Here is a 19764-nt window from a genome sequence, read left to right as displayed (position 1 = left end):
GGAAACAGTACAAAACATAAAATAATTTGCTATCTACTGTGAATTAATGTAAATAGTATTTATTGCTATAAATTTTAGCTAGAAGTAATAACTTTGCCCTAAAGCATCAATTCCCAAAGGTGAGATTACACTATTTTTCTATCGGCAATTCCCAATTATGCTCAAACTTCCAGAAGAAAAATTCTTTTTGGATTATAATGAGATGTAAGATTTAAAATTGGATATTTCTCTCATGCATCACCATCAATAATAAAGGTTGTGGGGGTCCAAATGTTTCTAAATGTGCATGTTAGGCTCCATTCAATTTCTTTCCCTTATGTCACATCTGCATAGGCCCTCTTAGCATTAACACTGCATTTTTTTTAATCAATAGGCCTTAAGCATGTTAGAAAGATGAGTCAGTATCCATGTCCAACTATTATTCCTATTGCCTTCCAAAGATTTGTGTCTTTAAACCATAAATAAACCATTCTGACAATAATGAATGAAAAGAAAAAGAAATTAATCTCTCTCATCTATATTCATTTACACATCTATGAAGAACAGAAGTTATGACAAACGCATCAGACAAAATTCTAAATCCCTGGTGAAACACAGCTGCTGAGTAAGGTGATACCTTTGTCACCAAATTTATTTCAGAATAGCACTGCATGTTAATAGCAGAAATGGATAGGTCTCTGGCTATGGATAGTCAATAGGAAAAACCCTATGACTATGAATAAAATACATAAATAACAGATATCAGAGTCAGTATAACATTCTTGGTAAACTCTAAAATAGGAAATTACTAAAACAGTAGATTAAAATGAACATAGAGCACTACAATGCACAAGAGCAAAATGCTGGTATGTCCTGTATACTCTCATCTATCTTACCATTTGTTGATAAAAGTGAATGAGCTGCATTTTGCTGTGGTAACCACTTGATCTTGTTTATTTTTTCTTCTATCTCCAAGCTCTTCAAATAATCAAATTCTGGTTCATGGCTCTGGAAAGTGCTGTAAACATTGTACTCCCCCTGATTGTAAGGCTCATTTTTACTCTATGGAGAATAACAACAACAAAAACATGTGGTTTATGATGGCGATATATGTCCATCTCTTAGGAAACGTGTATAAGCAGCCTTACAAATACAAAAATATTGAAATTGTAACTTAATTTCTCATTTTAAACATGATATTGACAGATTTGTTTCTACAGGGATTAAATTTCCTGTAAGAACTGAAGCAACATTTAATAAAAGTCAGAATTTCTTAAGAGATGTCAATTATTCAGGAAAGGTTTCTACAAAAGATACTGCAGATAGACCGAACTTAAAAGTGAAACATAAAGGTATCACAGCAAAGGCATAGTTTTAAATGGAATGGTTCCATCAAACTGGCAAAAGCTACTAAAACAATGTAGAAGTAAACCAGTAACAACCTTCTTTTTTCTTAGCTTAGAATTTTGGAGTTTTAAAGCATTTTTGTTTGGGACAGCAAACTTCAGAGTAAAAGATCCTTACCCTCTTTCACTTTCTCTTCAAAGAGGTGACAGTCTGTTTTACTGAATCTTGAGATTATAAACAGGTTTATTAGATCAAAATAAAATACTAAAAATGAAGCCAGGTTTTAGCAAGCTATTAAGGACTACATTGGTAACTCACATACCTCAGGTTCCCTTTGGAATATAACAACCCGACCCCCCTTGTCACCAGTAGCCAGCAGTTCTCCAGTGTGGTTGAATTCAACTGTAGAAATAATATCAGCTGGAGAGAAAAAGAGAAAAAAGGCAAAAATTAGACTGCTACTACAAAACAAAGTCATTCGACATAACAAGCAATCCACAAAAAAATGCAACAAATGAGGGATTTGAAGGAAGACAGATGAATTCAACAGCAAGTCACTAATGCAAACAGGCTGCATGCCATTTCAATCAGAGGTTACTACACAATGAAACAAGTGCAAACATAATGAGGCAAATCTGTGTTTCCAGCACATTTGCAGTTTGGGAGTGGAGATCTCTGGAGAAGTTATGCTTCAAGAAGAGCAACTTCAGGCCGCTACAAAGCTTTTTTTCAGTATTGGCGATAGCAACAGCATTGACCTCCTGCTATTTCCACTAGCAAGGACCAACGTAACACCTCAGTCATGTTGATGTATTATTTATTCCTTACTCTTTATGAGGGTTTTAATATAACCCCTTGCACTAGTTTTCTCAAATATGTGTTTTAGCCAAGAATACAAAAGCAAAGCACACATAGCCTGTCCTCTCACGGAGGAATGAAGGCAAACCAGAACCACTCACTGTGCAATGCTGACAAGAGCCCATTCTAATCATCATTTTCAGTAAATCATTTCAGCACCATAAAAATATGTCATCAGAAGATAAAAAGATCTCAGTCTCTTTCTAATTTTCAGCAACTGCCCTTCCCTAAGCAATTGCATCAGCTTAGACAAGAAACCTAATCAAAACCTGAGGCCAGCCTCGAGTACAAATTACTATACATCAGAATGAGAAGGGAGAAAGAGACTGCAGGAGCAAAAGAACTGGTTCTTCTGTTTGTATGACAGTAAATGCTAGAATCATAATCCACAGTTAATCCTATGCTATTAGCATAATTTAAATTAAAATGCCTAGTGCAATAGTAATTTAAGAAGCCATCATATATACAGTCACAGACAAATGCAGCGTATTACTCAGAGATTGCACGTATGAATCGTCTATAATGATCAGTATTCACTCATCAGAAATATGGGCCAGATTTTTAGAAGCATCAGTAGTTAGCTCCCCCTTAGGCATAAAAAGCTGGGGGTTTCAAATATATTCATCATCCATCAGTGTATACTGAGAGCAACGAGGCAACAGTGGGCTAAGCTCTTTTGAAAACCTAGCCCCAAATGAGTTCACTAAAATTCAAAGGAATTGGAATAACAAGTGGATGTACCATTTACTTGATACATTTCATGAATTGAAAACATCTGTTCCTATTATTCTTTTAATAAACTAGCAGTTGAGTGATAGAAAGCTTCTACTGCCAGTAGCTGTCATCAGCAACATCGCCATCCAAAAGCCAGATTCTTACTGGAACATTATAAACAATTCACACTGATCATGGTAAAGAAAAATATCTTTTAACTTTAAGACATCTTCACCATCAAATTTTACTGACTGAAAAAAACAATAAAATCAAACAAACAACACTTCCTCTTTTTTTCCTCCACACACTACATAAATAAAGCAGAAAGGGGTAATCATAAAGTGCATATGTAATTTTCATTTTTGCTGACTAAAATATATGGATGTATAGACTTCGAGAAAAATGGAACATGACAATTTTCAGTATTTTGGGTCTGAATCCAAAGTTCCTCAGAGTTAATGGCATTAGATTTTTATGTGGACTTCCACAGACTGTGTACTTTATATGTAATACCCAAAACCCCCTAGTATCATTAGAGTACAGGAAGAGTAGAAAGACTTTACTTATAGTTGGTGATGCTCTGGGGCTTGGAATGGGTTGAGTTTGATCTAAAAACCTGCATTTTTTAAAATCTAAAAATCTAATCAACTTTTCTGGCATATAAATTCATTTGTAGTGCCTCCAGTGGAAGAACATTTCTTGGCTATTTTGTTCTTATCCTGCAAACTTTATACCGATCGTAGGTATGAGCTCCTGCTTATAAAATGATACCTGCACAATTTCACTTGTTTACAGCTGATTCTTATCCCAACCATGCAGACAGAACTGCAGAAGTCTCATAATGACAGTCCTTTTAGAATGGAGGCTCTTACATGAAGTGTGCATTGGGGGAAAAGGGTAAATGCAGAGGAGAGGCAATAATATCTGTTAAAATTATGTGTGTATTTGTGTGTGTATGCATCTGCTTGTGTAATATATATGTGATTTTCTCAACAGGTCACAAAAGAAGCAGATAAAATAACTGTACAAAAGGAATGAATGGCATTTGAACTTACATGTGTGAATACACTTGCTACTGGTCTGGAATATTTCCACAATGGTATGAAATACTCTTCACAATGGTCACAAAATATTATATTGAACTTTAAAGAAGGGTTAAGAGGGGTGGTCATATTTTTGGAGGGTATGTTTTCTCCAAGGTCACCCCAGGCATCAGCCAATGTCCAATAAAGTCCACAACAGTATTTGCACAGACTTCAATAGTAACTGAACCAGGGTTCTAATAAAAGAGTTATATTGCATTTGCCATTAAAATATTGTGTGCAGTTAAGTGATTAGTTTAAAGAAAAGCAGCTAAAACGCTAAGTATCTGTGGGCAGTGTGTAACGATGTTGTTCTGAGGCAAAATTCTCTCCCCCCAAAAGTGTTTCTTCAAGATGCATTCCTCCTTTCTATTAGAAAAACTAATTCTGAACTGAAAACTACCTATCATTTTTAAATTAACTTGTTCTGAAAAAGAGCAGATCAAATATTCTGACCTTAAAGGCTATGCAGCTTGTTGGTAAAAAATTATCCTTGAACTGGAAAATCAGTTTTATTGATCCTGTAAATAACAGCTGAAAACAACAGCCAAAAAAAAAAAAAAAAATCTTGTCCAGCATATCTCTTCAGCAGGCGAACACTAGTCATGCTGTTTTCATAAAAAAGATTAGCCAGGATGGCTCTTCTTAAGACAGAGGAGGTAGGAACAGAATTAATCAACAAAGCTCTTCATACCCTTCTGCAGAACATTCCCCTACATATTTATTAATGCTGTGGCAACATCAGCCACTATGTCCCATGCTGCAGATTCTTCTATCGGAGAATGGCTCCCTGAGCATACAGAGCAATTAACTATCAGATTTCACCCTCTCCAGGATATATAAACGCTTCACAATGGAAGAGCTGATGAATTTGCATGTACAGTAAGCCCTTGGCAAGGGATGGCAGAGATGAAAGACTCCTTCCAGACTTCTGCACTACACCTTCCATATCTCTGCTGGCAGTGCTGAGCTTTGCACTAACAATTAGGATTATTGGCGACAGAGATAATTTACCTATTAAGAACAGTTATGGGTAACCTCAACACCAATGGGCAAATGTTTCCAATCAGATTGCAAATCCCAACTTTTATCCAATACTAATCTTCCTACTCCATTTTTAGATTCCCCATTTCGTCTATGCAAAAATGTATATAAATTTGGATCTAACAGTCGTGATGCTCAACATTTTCACTCAGTTAAAAAGCACAACTTGGACACTCAAAATACAGATGCTGACTGGGAAAAGTAAACCAAAAGCCTTCAAAACCAGGGTATACACCTGGTCATCTGTTCCACATCCTGCCACAGCAAATTGTTCCAGCAGCTACACCACATTACAGACTTCATTCCCCAGACTCTAATTTCACATATTTACAGAAAGACATCACATTACAGCTTAAACTGAAGGGAAGTGTTTCCTGATCCAGTCTGAAGTATTTCATTCCTTGACTCCTAGTCACCTCTGCCCTTTTGTACCTCATTAACCAATTCCTCTGCAACTTGACAATTCACACTCTTTAAATGTGCTTAATGGCTATATTGCACCCAACAGCTGCTGCTTCGTTAGATATATTCAGCTTTTCTAATAGATCTAAGTCTATCAATGTACATCTGTGCACATCAAGATATCTCTAACTGATTGTACTGCTCTTCCCTCAACTTCATGAGTGTTGTTCCAGCATGGGTGGAGGCAAATGAACCCTCCAGCAGCCCCATCTCAGGCTCAATGTGGGGTGGCATGAAACAAAGGCTGGTACATGTAGCCCACATTAATTCAGGCCTTTATTTCAAACCATCGTGTAGTTTTCAATATTCACTTTCTAGCCTCTTACAGATTTATTTTAAGGGTTGTTTTTTTTAAGCTTATTTCTATATAACAGAAACAGGTCCAAATACCTTTACAAGAACTGGAAAAGTTGTATCTATATAATAGATCTTTGCGTTATTTTCAGGCATTCTAGCATAATTGCATGCCATTTCCCACCTAGTATGCACTCAGCAAAGCAAAGTCTGAACATACTTACTCATTTCCACACAGTCTTTTGGTCAGAAACCTCAAGGAATAATAAATAAAGCTCAACTACAATTTTCTGTATGTTTCCTTTACTAATAATTTCTACCCTTTCTGGGGCCTTTTAGCTGAAGTCCCTGGTATAGTTTATTTTGCTTCAGAAGATCAGGAAAGAAAAGTAAATTTGAAAACTATTTCACCCAGCACCAAAACGCAGCTTTTTGGACAGCGATAGCAAGTTTTGAGGGCAAAAAAACATCACACAATGGTACACAGAAAAGAAGATCAGAGAATATAATATTCCACTGAACTGTAGTGTAAACCTGACAGAGAATAGGAATGGGCCAAAACACTGGAATTAACATCAGCACTTTTCTCAAAAAAATGCTGTGAAATCCTACCAGCCAGAACAGGTTAGAGCATCTCCTTTGTATCACATCCACCACAATCAGCATGGCAACACTGTCAGCCTGATCTGACTGAATCAGCATCTAGGTCAGGTTTTTGTTGTGCATGTTCCCAGTGGCTAGCAGACAATCTTGTAGTCTATGTTATTTCAACCAAGTTCTGACCTGGCCTAACCTTGGTTTGTGAAATCCAATAAGATCACAGCTCAGTCTGGCATGGCTGCAAGCAATGTTCAGTCATACTGATACAAAAATCCCTGAGGAGCATAATCTGGAAGAAGCAACAAAGCAGCTTGCAACAAAGAGTGCCATAAAACAAAAGGACAAATGGTAGATAAAAGGGGAGCAGTATAACAGTATCTCACGTGAAGGGAAAGCCATTAGAGTGAGCTGTGTTGTCAGCATTTAGTTTAGATTTGGACAATAATAAAAAGGGGAAAGAAAAAAATGGATGGGAAGAAAAAGCCTGCTACCTTTTTTTAAGCTGAAGTTACAAAGGTTTCCTCAAGCAGCTAGAAAACAAGGTATGCAAAACCTCAAAGGCATGAGGGTCAGATGAATCCTTCTTTTCTGAAATAGCTGGAAGAGAGATCCTTAAAAACAGCTAAATTTGCTACTTGAAGCAATATCCTACTTGTAACGTGCATCCATTCTGGTTCACAGCAGTGTTATTCAGTATCTTGGATCCAGGGATTGTATGACACCAGAAACAACCCCTCAAAATTCAAGTAAACACATTGCAAAAATCTCACACATCGCACTGTCACCTTGGCTGGGTCAAAAACTTAACACTAAAAGCCAACACACCAGAAAGCCAACTCCACTCTACTGGTAGAACAAGAGATGTTGACCTACACACAAACTACCTGACCTCACCAAAACAACACAGGATACACGGTAAGCCAGTACACAGTTGGGTGGCCATATGATAAGGACAGGTAAGAGAAAAAGAGAGTGAAAGGATGCGTGAGGTGGAGAGAGAAAGAGCACGTGAATACGTTAGAAAGAGCAAAAGCATGAGAAAGGGCACAAAAGAGCATATGTTAGAGAGCACGTGCACACATGAGAGCTTAAGAAAGCATGAAAGAGCACAAGGAAATGCCACAGCAGAAGGTAACAAAGTAGTTTGAAATGAAGGATCTATCTACCCCTTTGCCCCTAGGATTATCTCTTACCCTGGCAAATCTTTCACTTTGCTTTTTTTCCTGTTTATTATGGCTTTAAAACCTGATAGAGTTTGTGCTGCAAAATCGTGTTTGTTCCATGTTAGATGTACAGGCAATACAAAACACAACTGGGAGCCAATTTTGCCAAGGCAAACTTTGAATATAGATGCCAATAGCGTAAGTCCTTCAGGGATCAGTGAAACAGGGTGATCAATCAATAAAAGAATGAGATCTATAGACATGTGTCCACTACACTTCATGTAGTTGTTTTCCTAACTGACACCTTATCTGGCTTCATTGCTAGCAAGGACAAATATATCGAGGAAAAAATCCAAATAGCACCATTTAATACTGTCAAGCAAGAAATGGAAGTTTATTGGGCTAAATATCACCTCTCTTTCTAAGTGGAACAATCTCTTCCTCATAGGAAATCCAAAACCACGGGGTCAAATGCTGTACAGCTTTTTAAAAGCTGCTTGAAACAAGAACACTTCAGCTGGGGATGGTAGTAAATAGTAATAATTAAAAAAACAACAACAGAAGCAAATTTCCTAACCTCAAATCCTGGCAAGCACTGAGCAAATCTTCCCCTTTTTTTCATCTTTAATTTCCAACTTTTGGATTTTTAGAAATGCTACACGTACATACCTCAGTGGCCTGCATCAGCCCTAGCTGATCATGAGACCATCAGGATACCACTGAGTTTCACAGGTCTATGCATCCCTGTATCTTCAGGGACCAAAGAAAGCACCTTCCCATTCAGAATATTTGAATGTAGGTTCACGCTCACTCAAAGAGAGAATTGAAACAGAACCTAAAAACCAAACCCAAAATTTACATCCCCTCTACGAGCACCTATGACCACTGTGATTTACTGTTTCTAGCTTTAAGCTTTCACAGAGTTGGTTTTTTTCTCCAGCATTTTTTGTATGTATTTATTTAAAGAGCTTAGAAAACATTTTCAACAAATTTTTAGTCACATGCTAATTTCTAGCTATATTTCTCAAATTAGAAAATCTGGAAATGACACCCAACTATTGGAGCACAGTCAATGGGAAAAAAAATAATTTTGCCTACAGGGCAAATATGTAAAACAGATTATCAGGTTCTGTGCTAAAAAACCCACTTCAGCCTGAATACAAGTCACTGAGATTCAGTTTTTCATAAAGGGACCCCTCCACTTCTATTCCTAGTTTAAAAGCTCAAAATCCTTATTTCAGAGCCTATGGAACCCATCTCTCTCCCACAGAGTGCAAGGCCTCCAGGAGAAGAGGTCAAAGAGACTTGACCTTCTGCCCACCAAGGTAACTGGAAAGTTTCCCACTACTTCAGTAGTAAATAAGGTCAACATTTGTCAGAGGTGGTGTAGCTGAAAATTAGGACACGTTTCTCAAAATTTTGGCTACAGTTTTCATGCACTTCAGTTTCTTCATGTTCAAGGTGACCTGCTTAGATCAGGGAGACATTGCAAAGCTTCAGTCATTAGTTCTGCAGAATGCCTAATTAATGTTACTATTATCCTTGCTGAAGTCACTAAGTGCACTGCTTTGTGCCTTCATAATCTGAAATACTCAGTGGACTGATAAAAAGCTTGCTGCAATTCCTTTTAATACCTCTTCAGGGGCTCCCAAACAGTGGTACTGCATCACCTGCAGTAACCAAGCAGCCTCTCAGTGCTGCAAGACTGGCAGTCGTCCCTGCCTATGAACAGGCAACGCAGGGCTCGACTCCAGCCCTGCTTCCAGCAGGTACCTCAGCTGCTAGGGATATCCAAAGCAGCTAAGCCTGGGAAGCACCGATCCCCTCCAACCTGTTCAACCTGAACAAAATGGAAAACTCACTAGAAAGCCTTTCACCTTTGGTAAATCTAAGCCATTTGGTAACACTGCTTATAGTTATTCTTACAAGCAAAACCTTAAACTAAGAAAACACTGCAGATCAATCTCTATTTTAGCATAAAGACATGCCCAGAAAGCTTCTAAACTTCACAACACCTGAAAGTTTCTTCACAGCTTACACTGTGTAACATATGTTAGTAATTTACTCTTTGAGATTTCTGGCAAAAAAAAAAAAAAAGAAAGAAAAATGCAGCTGGACATTTCTTTCTGTGTTTGCTGTCAGATGAGACAGTCATCCAAGTTAAGGATTCAGCAACAGGCTTGAAACACTCTGCTTTATAAACATTAGCACAATTAGGAAACCTGCCAGTCCGCTCCTCTTACCAACCAACACTGGAGGGCAAAAAGGAAAAAAATTGCCATGGGCATCACATTATGTATTTACAATTTCCAGAGTGAGCTTTAAACTGGTACTCACAGAATGAAGCCTGCCTGAGCTGGGAGCTTCTGCTCAGCTCCATGTTACTTCCCACCGAAGAGCTGCACAGCCTGGCTGCCAGCAAAAGACAGATTAGAAATGGTGCTGCCAAGTGTTAAAAATGCTAGGCAACCGGGTTTTATTGAGAGCATAAAAAGACCTTGAACCTCACCCCTCATTTTGGAGCAAATAAATGCCAAAAATTGAAAGTGTACGAATTATTAAAACATACTAATTTTCCTTTCAGCATCAGAAGTCATCATGCTTGCACATAATAATTGCAACAATCTACAACAAGCAAACATCAAGTTTTACTACAAGGATATTATAAAACAAAGACAACAAAAAACCCACCCATATTTAGCATTTTAAAGGAAAATCATTAATTTAAAATATATCAAAGAGTAATAAAAAGTAATCCAAAATTCAGAATACAATCCTAAATACCCAAAGTCAATATGGATGTTATTTCCCATGTATTACATACAAACTTCAATAGAATTTCACTGCCAGCTGGTTCTGAACTACTTTTTTTTTTTTCTTCTTCTTCCCCCTGCTTAACTGAGCAATTAAATTCCAGAAGCAAAGCTCTCAGTTATTCTGTCACAGCAGTTCTCATGTTCAAAGTGCTTTCCAGGCATTAAACCCCCCATCGACCCAAGGAAGTCAGTAAGGAAATGTTAGCATTCCCATTTTACACGAAGGAAAAAATTAAACAGATCCTCCAGAGTTTTTACCCAAGATCAGAGAAGCGGTTTTGATTATACACATACTAAGGGACAGATAATCCAGGCTGCAGCTCAGCAAAGCATTTCTATTTAATAAAGCTCTTAATCACTTGTCTAGAGACTTAAATGTTCCTGTATTCAGTTCAAACGAGTATGCATGTTGTTAAATAAATATACTGATGGAGACCTAACAAACAAAGCCTCACAACAGCATGCACCAAGGAAGAAAAAGCCCCAGTGAGCAGGCTTCTGGGTGAAGGAAGAGGGGTTATAATCTTAAAAATCATGAAGGGCTGGAGCTAGGAGCTGGGCTAGAGCCAGAGTCTTTAAGCGCAGAGTGATGACAAGGAAAGCAGAGAGACAACAGCCGTATCTGTGCCAGTAAATGGAGAGCTCCAGGATGTTCTTGGGTTATGCAGTGCTGTTATTCTTACTGTTAAATTGCTAAGACTGGACCTTCACAGGCTTTTGGCTGTGATAAATTGCTCTCCCCCAAACACCACTTTGGCATGCCTCAGAGGTTATCGCATGCTGAGGACATTTCTCAACAGGTAGAATGCACAGAGCCACAACGTTTTGGAAATAGAGGAATGTCACCCTCACAGGCACAAGCCCCTCCGTGCCATACCAGCTGGTTGCAGTGCTCCCAAACGTTCAGTTTATTAAGGCAGATGCACTTAGTGACTGCAGCTCCCAGGAATCAGTGTTGCACACAGACCAGTAACACTCACACGTTGGTACATCAAATTGCATTATCGTTTTCTGCTACGCCTGGCAGAGAACAGGGTTTCCCAGAGTACAAGGGGCTCTGGAGCCTGTAGAACTAGCACAAGGAAAACAAACCACATTTGCTTTTCTCAGTCTTAGTGCACAAGGGTAGATGGCATTGTTTAAATCTACTCATCACACACTTTTGACTACAGGATCCAGATAAACTATATCCAAATATCGTGAGCAACATACAGCTCTAACTTATACATCACTGGACACCTCCTCAGTGACTCCCAGCAGTGGAACAGCAAGCTAAGGTCACACACAGGGCTTGTTGGCTGTCACTGGAGCTCGATGCCAAGCCCTGTAGATACTCATCTAACATTAGCATCTGTTTGCTTGGCAGGTTCCAAAGGCAATTCAGCTGACAAGTCTGAATTTGCCTCTGGGTCTGCTGCAAGATCATATAACTGTGGGACTTCTGGGAGTGCCTAATACTTCTTTGATGAGTATCACATGCACTGTAATATATTAGATCCATTCCAAGCATCCTATGAAATCAGGGTTTGTGACCTCTTTGAATTATCCAGGTAGTGTCACTAGCTTAAATGCGTGAACTAAATCCAAGCCCAAAGATCATGCAATTAGTTGTTCTTGCTTGCATCAAGATCTCTTCAGCAAGTTTATATAACAATCCCAAGACCAGAAAAATCAGATTTTTTGGTGTTAACATGGGTTGCTGCTACTAACAGAACATCAAAGGCTGCTCCTAAGCTGGTCTGGGAATGACCAGACAACTGTGCTGTATCAGCTTCACTATCAACCCTACTGCTTTAAGGTTTGATATGAGCATCAAAATAACATAATACAAAATTTATTGTGACTTACACAACTTTACATTGGTCTAAAAGCTCATCTCATAAGATTCAGCTCAAAAAAGGCCAAAATCTTTATTTATATATAGCATTACTCATATGCTGAAAAAGAAGAGCATGCTAAATGCCCTACTATGTCAGGAACTAGAGGAACTTCTGGCCCTAAAAGACTGAATTCTAGATAGCTGGAGTGTGCAAAACCCTGTGATGGATTTGCCCTCAAGTTTAAATGCATCATATATGTATAATTACTCATTAAAAAAAGTACTGAAAGAACAGAAGACATTAAAAATCAATGCCCCTTTCCCCAGTCTGTGTCTGATAAAGAAACTTCAAACACTGTTAACAGCCTCAGGAAATAAACATCCCTGTTTTGGGACAGTCCCAGAGGGCATCAGTGATGTAACTGGACTAGATCGGCACACATTACAAATGCTATGGACAATGTTTAAACCACCAACTGCTTGCTGGTCAGGCAGTTTCAGATTTTTTTCCCACCCAGGAGTGTAGAAGCATGCAGGTAACCCAGTAATTACATAAAACAACCCTGAAAGCTCTTTCCAGCCTAATAACAGAATATTGCAAGTGGAAGCTCAGCCTGTTCTCGTTGTGTTCACAATTGGGGAACAGGAACTTCAAAGCTTCATGCCTATCATGTTTCAACATTCCTTCTTCATCAAAATCCTTCTCCAAAATCATTCCTTCTTCACGAAAAGTTTAAATGCAAAATATAGCTTCTGCAAGCATACCACTAAAGCTGAAAAGTTAAAAACAAAATAGTATGGAAACCCTAACATCAGTAGGTCAGATTTCCGTCTCCTCTATAAAGAGGAATTTTCTTAGGAGCCTCCCCAGATCTGGGGCGCTTCAAAGCATACCGTGACGGCTCAGGCACCTTCCCCAAGGCCATGCCTCAACGAGCCATATAATTTGAGAGCTGCTAATTTGCAGCCCACACAGATAACACAAAGACATCTAAGCCCTTGACAAAAGTGTAAGACTTCCAACTCCCTGGCCCCACCCCCACATCCTCAAAGCTTCATCTTGCAATCATTGCTGGTTGTTAAAACAGAGTAGTTACTGCTCTGCTGTCAAAGCAAAGCAGCCTTTGGTGCAATACAGCAGTTCTGAAGCGTGCGGCCAACTGAAGCCTCAAGTCTATTTTAATCCCACTATAACTACACATTATGGATATGCAGTTGAGATGCTTCTGAATTTTTGTTTGCATGAGGATATATTTATGCATTGCAGAAGAGCACTGCAGAGAAAAATCTGAGCTAGTACAGACTCAATCAACATCACAGCCAATATAACAACATTAGTGCAATGCTGTGCCTGAGACATTGCTGCTGTCAGGACACACCGCCACATTCAGTGCTAACTACAAAACGTACCTTTCCACCATTGCCATTAAGCAATGTTGACATATCCATTAAACACAGGATGAAGAGAAAAGGAGTTGACAGGTTTCTCCAAGGCAAAACAATAGAGAAACATACTAGTTAGTTGTTAAAAGGACTGTGGTAAGAGAAAAGTTTTACCCAAGTCAGAACCATACAGTAGATGCTGGAAATTTTGCCAAAGGCTGGTTGAGTGGAGAAAAGCATCACCTTCCCCAGGCTCATACTAGCATGCAGGTACCATCAGGCCTCACCCTGCAGCAGAGGGGACAAGTGCAGACCCTGGCACCATTTCTTAACCCTGGAAGAATCTGGTTCTCTACAACAATATTTTTATCTCACATTGCTATCTGTAAGCAACGTGGTATTTATCAGCAAAGTAACAAATAAACTTCTCTTACTTCAGAAAGCAACACGTGACTGTACTTTGCCAGGAATACCACCTCAGATTAAATACATGCTGGTTTTAGTTTAATAGCCTCCTATGCACTTGCACAATCAGCAGCTAATTCATTTGAGAAAGAGGTTTGCTTCTACACGTGCTTTGCACTAACTGGAGGGTCCCCTGTGAAGCAATATCATAGTAAATATATTGTAAGTACTAAGTATACTTTCCACTGTAACCAGTAAGGAGGAATCCTATAATTGGCCTTGGAGAGAGATTTAGATAGATTGGAGCATTGGGCTAGGATTAATGGGATGAAATTTAAAAAGTTGAAATGCTGGATCCTGCACCTAGGATGAAGCAATGTCGGGCACCAGTAGGAACAGGGAGAGGAGTGGCTGGGGAGCAGCCCCACAGAAAGGGGACTGGGGGGCGGGGGGCAGCAGGCTCGGTACGTGCCAGCAGTGTGCCCGGGCAGCCAAGGGGGCAACCCGCGTCCTGGGGTGCAGCAAACACGGTGTAACCAGCCAGTCACGGACGTGACGTCCCGCTGTATTCAGCGCTGGGGCGGCCTCCCCTCCAGTTCTGCGTGCAGTGCTGGGCCCCCCAGCTTAAGGAGGATGTTCAGGTGCTCGAGTGTGTCCAGAGGAGGGCAACAAAGCTGGTGACAGGGCTGGAAGGAGTGTCCCGTGAGGAGCAACTGAAGACTTTCGGCTTGCCTAGTTTGGAGAAAAGGAGGGTGAGAGATGGCCTCACTAGAGCGATGCTCTCTGCAGCTTCCTGAGGAGGGGCGGCAGAGAGGGAGGTGCTGAGCTCTTCTCCCTGGGATCAGTGACAGGACACGTGGGAATGGCTCAGAGCTGGGCCAGAGGTGGTTCAGACTGGGCATTAGGAAGCATTTCCTTACCGAGAGGGTGGTCAAACACTGGAACACGGTTCCTAGAGAGGTGGTTGATGCCCAAAAAGCCTGTCAGTGTTTCAGAGGCATTTGGACAATGCCCTTAACAACTTGCTTTAGCTTTTGCTCAACCCTGAATTGGTCAGCCGGTTGGACTAGGTGGTCATTGTACGTCCCTTCCAACTGAAATAGTCCATTTTAATTATTTACAGTACAGGCCTTCTCCAGATCATAGCTGTCACTTACTGTTTTCTTCCCAAACACAAAGAAGTCTAAACAAGAAGGGAGGGAGGTATATCATTATCATTTTGCTTCACAGACAGAGAATAAAGATGGGTAGAAACAAAATTATTTCCTCAGAATGCTGTCATTTGGAAAGGATCAAATCAACCTCTTAAATCTTAGTCTAGTGCCTTAGAATACACAAGAAATTATTGTCTGTTAGCTGTTCATGTAGGGTGTTCTGGAACCTCCTCAATTTCCAAGTAAAATGTGGACTTTTACATTATTGGAGTGTCCTTCAATTGGAATCAACAAGAAATCGTGTAAGCAATGCATCATGACAAATTTTGGATGTGATACCTGAATATTTAGACAAGGCACTCAGCACATTTAAGGGAGAAATATAAACTTCACCTTAAAAAAAATCATCATGCATCCTGCCTCAGAGTCTTATCACAAACAGAGCTAGCTCTTGCTTTGGTCTTTCATGCTTAGAACAGATGCCTGAAAAAAGCACTCAGGGCCTGCAAATTCTTTACCTGTCTGCCTTCTAAGGTCCTATAAACTCCCAGATTATTTACGGCAAAAAGAGCGTGCAGAAAGACATAAAGACAGGGACACTACTTTGGGCTAAACTAACCTACCAGAGGGAGGTACATTTTTGGAGGCACAAACCAACCCTCAATAAGGACCTCAGAATCTGACCTATACCTTAAGTACAGTCACACAGGGAAGCTGAAACAGGCAGTGGAGCTTCTTTTCCCAGTGATCTTGCCCAGATTTTTGAGCTCCTTTTAAATAACAGTGGAATGGGAGCGGGCAGAGGAAAGAATTTCTGCTAACTGTTCCAAGTATTCCCTGGGAAACTGCCATAAACATCCAACCATCCTGCAGTCACTAAAAGAGATCCTTCTTCAGAAAATAGACAAATGAGAATCATTATCATAAAGGCCCTATTACCAGGAAAAAAATTTATTGTTGCACTAATGTTTCTCCTAATGATGTGAGATAAAGAGTCTTTCGAAAGATGTCAGAGTAGTACCTGACCAGCTGGAGCTAAAATCATACCGAATAGCTTCAGAAAGTCAGCATGAAACCATATAAAAATTAGTATTTTTGATAAAGGAAAGCAAGACACTACGAACCACCCAGAAAAATCTCATGCTTTTCATCTGTTGTTTTTTGAGTAACAGGCAAGATTTACTAGCCAGCTGGTAAAACTATACAAAGCTAAGAGAAACCGCCTTGTGCTAATTAGAAACAACGTGCAGTCTGATGACACTTTATAGACTTCAATTACCATACTCGGCAGGAAGGAGCTTTCAAACATCTGTATGATGATTATTCTCCACTGGGATGTCATTTACAGTGCAAAGTATTAAAAACAGGGCCAAAAAATCAATTACAATCTTTGTAAGTGAGCATATTCTTTATCTAAGGGATTTGAACTTGTGTGTTGAAATCGGCTTTAAAAGGAGACACAAACTGATTTGACAATGAAGAACAGGCAGCAAACCTCCCCGATATTCGATTTGCATAAAATTAAACTTAAGGATCATTAAAATAATAATTTGTATATAAAATGTAACAACAAAAGCATATTACTACAAGTCCGGCTTAACAAAACAATGACTAACCACAGGCAAAGTTCAAGGAAAGGCTTTATTTATTTAAGTTTTTAGGTGAATATCCTGAAATAGTGTCCATTGACCAGGATTACTTGGATGATTAGAGATACATACACACTAGGAAGGAAAACAAAATCAAATCTGTTATTGTTCTAAATTGTTGTAAACTATTATTTTCATATTTACATAGAAAACCACAAATACGCAAAAGTAATAGGGAGAGTAGGAAGCAACCAATAGCCAATGTGAGAGGTATTTCAACTGGTCACTATTTAATACACTAGTGCAGAGAATTAAAGATTTTACCCTATAATCAAAGCAAAGCAAGGTAACGTGGAAAAAATTAAATTCCCAGAGAAAAATAAAAATATAAAATTTACCACTGTAAAATGAAAATAAAAAAACAAACTAAAAGGGCTGATTGTATGGATTGAAGGTTTTCTTTTCTCATTTACTGATTTTCAGACATGTCTGTTATCTAAGAGAATATGCTTACAAGGTATGCAAAAGTAATGCTGTTTATTCAACAGCAAATGGGAACAGCAATGGTCAACTCCAGAAAATGGCTAGAAAATTTGCTAGTCACTGCATCAAAATCTGAATCATGGTACAAAATCTGGTGGTGTTAACCTGACTTGGCAGTTCACCAATATGACCAAGCACCACCAGCATTTTGTACAGATTTTAAGATTAATAGAACTTTTTGTCTTAGAGGCAAAACTTCTTTGCCTTTGTAAGGGTAGATTAATGACCTACCACTGCACTGCTGTACTTCAAGAATATTTCAAAGCATGAACTAATGTAGAGTGCAAACACTTGCTGAGTAGTGCCAAAAGCATGCTATTTCTGTACTCTAAAGGTTGTCTTCTAATAATTAAGGAGGTACTAACCTAAGGTGTTGGGTTTGACCTTTAAAGCTGTAGAGCAATCTGGAAATCAAGTCAAGAAACCAGGCTTTCTGTGCACTTTCCCATTCTGTCTTCCCTCCTTTTGCTTTTACAGTGATGATTAGAGAGAAGCTGTCAGTCCCCCTCTGACATTCTGTCATTTGGTCAGACAGGATCCGGACCTATTGAACTCTCATTCAAACTTGACAGCTCATTTCTCCTGGTGGGTACCTGGGCAGAAACTAAGAGGATATCCTGGAAGAGTTGTTTTATGAAGGCACCACTCAGTTTTGTAGCATGTTACTATGCAGATAAGGAATTTAAAAATGATGGTAGGATTTTTACAGTTCAGGCAGTCCAGAACATAGGATGAGATCCCAACCAGCTGTGTATAATCAAAGATGGAGGGATGCTTTCACAATCCCTTGGCCTCTTCATCACCATGGAACATCATGGCTGACACCAGTGTTCTGGGAAAAGGAACTGCAAAATATATTTAATATCAGGTACTCCACAGCATTAAGATAAAATCCGATTTTCACATGAAAATTCCAGACAACTAGGTTAATGCAGGATGTCTGCAGCAAAATTTCAGCAGCACAGCAGTCACCAAAGCTATTTTAGGCAGTAGCAACTACTTAAGAAGAATCAGCAAGAGGCCACATTCCCTATCGTTGAGAACAACAAAGCTGGGACACCTCTAACAGGCTACCTAGGGGATTACTTCAGCTAAATGAAGCTTTGTTATCAAAAAAGAAAAGGATTTTTTTCAGCCTGACAGCACCATAAAAACTCTTGTTCATATTGAATGACATATGAACAGAGATTGGTGTTTATAATTTTCTGCTGGTTAAAGACTCATTCTTGCTCCCGTTGAACCAAATGAGGCAAAACTGCCATTGATTTCAATCAGACTGTCAGTAGACCTTAAAGATACTAACCATCAGCACTTATTAATATGGAATTATCAGTGGAAAACATATTGACTAGTTGATCTAAGTACTTAATCTTCATTCATCAAAACACTTACTCCAAATGAACAAAGACAGAAAACTGAACCCGGACCAAAGGTCAGGCTGAACTTACAAATTGCAATGACTGCTGATACACATTACCAGCAGCAGCAGCATAATGTGTATTGCACCCAGTCAAACCAATGGACATGATATTAAATGAGAAACACACAGCACACCCTCCCTTAGTTTCCCAGCAGTTCAAATTCTGCCTCAGTCAGAAACATCCTCCACCTTTTCACATCAAACATGAAAAATCCATAAAAATAATTTCATACAACTCACTACTTATTTGCTGAAGGCCTTTAAAAATAAAAGCCGAAATAAACTCATGACTATAAATACTACGACTCTCATAAAAAGCTCTTAAACTCCATTAGTATTATTTTTAACTTCAGAGAAATAATTAATGTACTATAAAGGAGAAAAAGAGTGGTAAAAATTCTGAATTTAATTATATGAATGGTATTCTATATACACTTAATTGCATAGCAGTAACACAACCACTTTCATTACTCTTTATAGCTTCAGATGCCTATTAGCACAATCCCCAAGGTTCCTTATGAATAATTAGATTAGGAAAAGGGGACTCTGTGATGAAACACGATAGGATGTGATGCTTATGAAACAGCACATCTCGAATCCAGATGCTGACATGACAACATCACAAAGAGCTAATTTGCACATCCAAATTAATACCATCATGATGATAATATAAAAGAAAGATATGCATATAAAATGAGCTACTGAAAATAATGTCAAGAAGAATTGAGGTACTTATACTACAAAAATACATCTTTTTGACATTTTAACCCAGTTGGAGAGGTATAAATAGACTAAATGTCATATTCACGAGCATAGAGGTACTCAAGTAGACTTACTAGAATTTAATCCACTATTTGGCAACACATGGGCAAGCTGTTTAATAAATAGTTATACCCATCAAACATGTGCAGCACTCACATAAACAGGTGAATACATTTCATTACATTTTATTAAACATCTGTTTCCATTTGGTACACTAAACGTTTCTGTATTCATTGGTCCTTCTTAGGTATACACCATCAACAGAACCGGCAGTGATGTTTTTTGAAGGATCTCTACATGGGGCAAAAAAGACACAAATGAATGGGGTTT

The 19764-nt window shown here is 38.9% G+C and overlaps 1 protein-coding gene across 8 annotated transcripts in view; it reads right to left on the bottom strand.

Moving 5' to 3' along the window:
- Nucleotides 1-19764, bottom strand: part of PPP2R2C (protein phosphatase 2 regulatory subunit Bgamma) — a 207250-nt gene that overhangs the window by 60870 nt on the left and 126616 nt on the right. For all 8 annotated transcript variants that reach the window (XM_027794797.2, XM_027794799.2, XM_027794798.2 and 5 more), the window contains 2 exons: nt 1649-1746; nt 876-1041 (listed from right to left, as the gene is read on the bottom strand). In XM_027794797.2, coding sequence (XP_027650598.1) covers nt 876-1041; nt 1649-1746 — 264 coding nt within the window. The remainder of the gene's footprint in view (nt 1-875; nt 1042-1648; nt 1747-19764) is intronic.

Source organism: Falco peregrinus, chromosome 2, assembly GCF_023634155.1.
Source record: "Falco peregrinus isolate bFalPer1 chromosome 2, bFalPer1.pri, whole genome shotgun sequence".
NCBI classification, from domain to species: domain Eukaryota; kingdom Metazoa; phylum Chordata; class Aves; order Falconiformes; family Falconidae; genus Falco; species Falco peregrinus.
The sequence above is the reverse complement of the archived record's forward strand: the minus strand, read 5'-3'. Positions and strand labels throughout refer to the sequence as shown.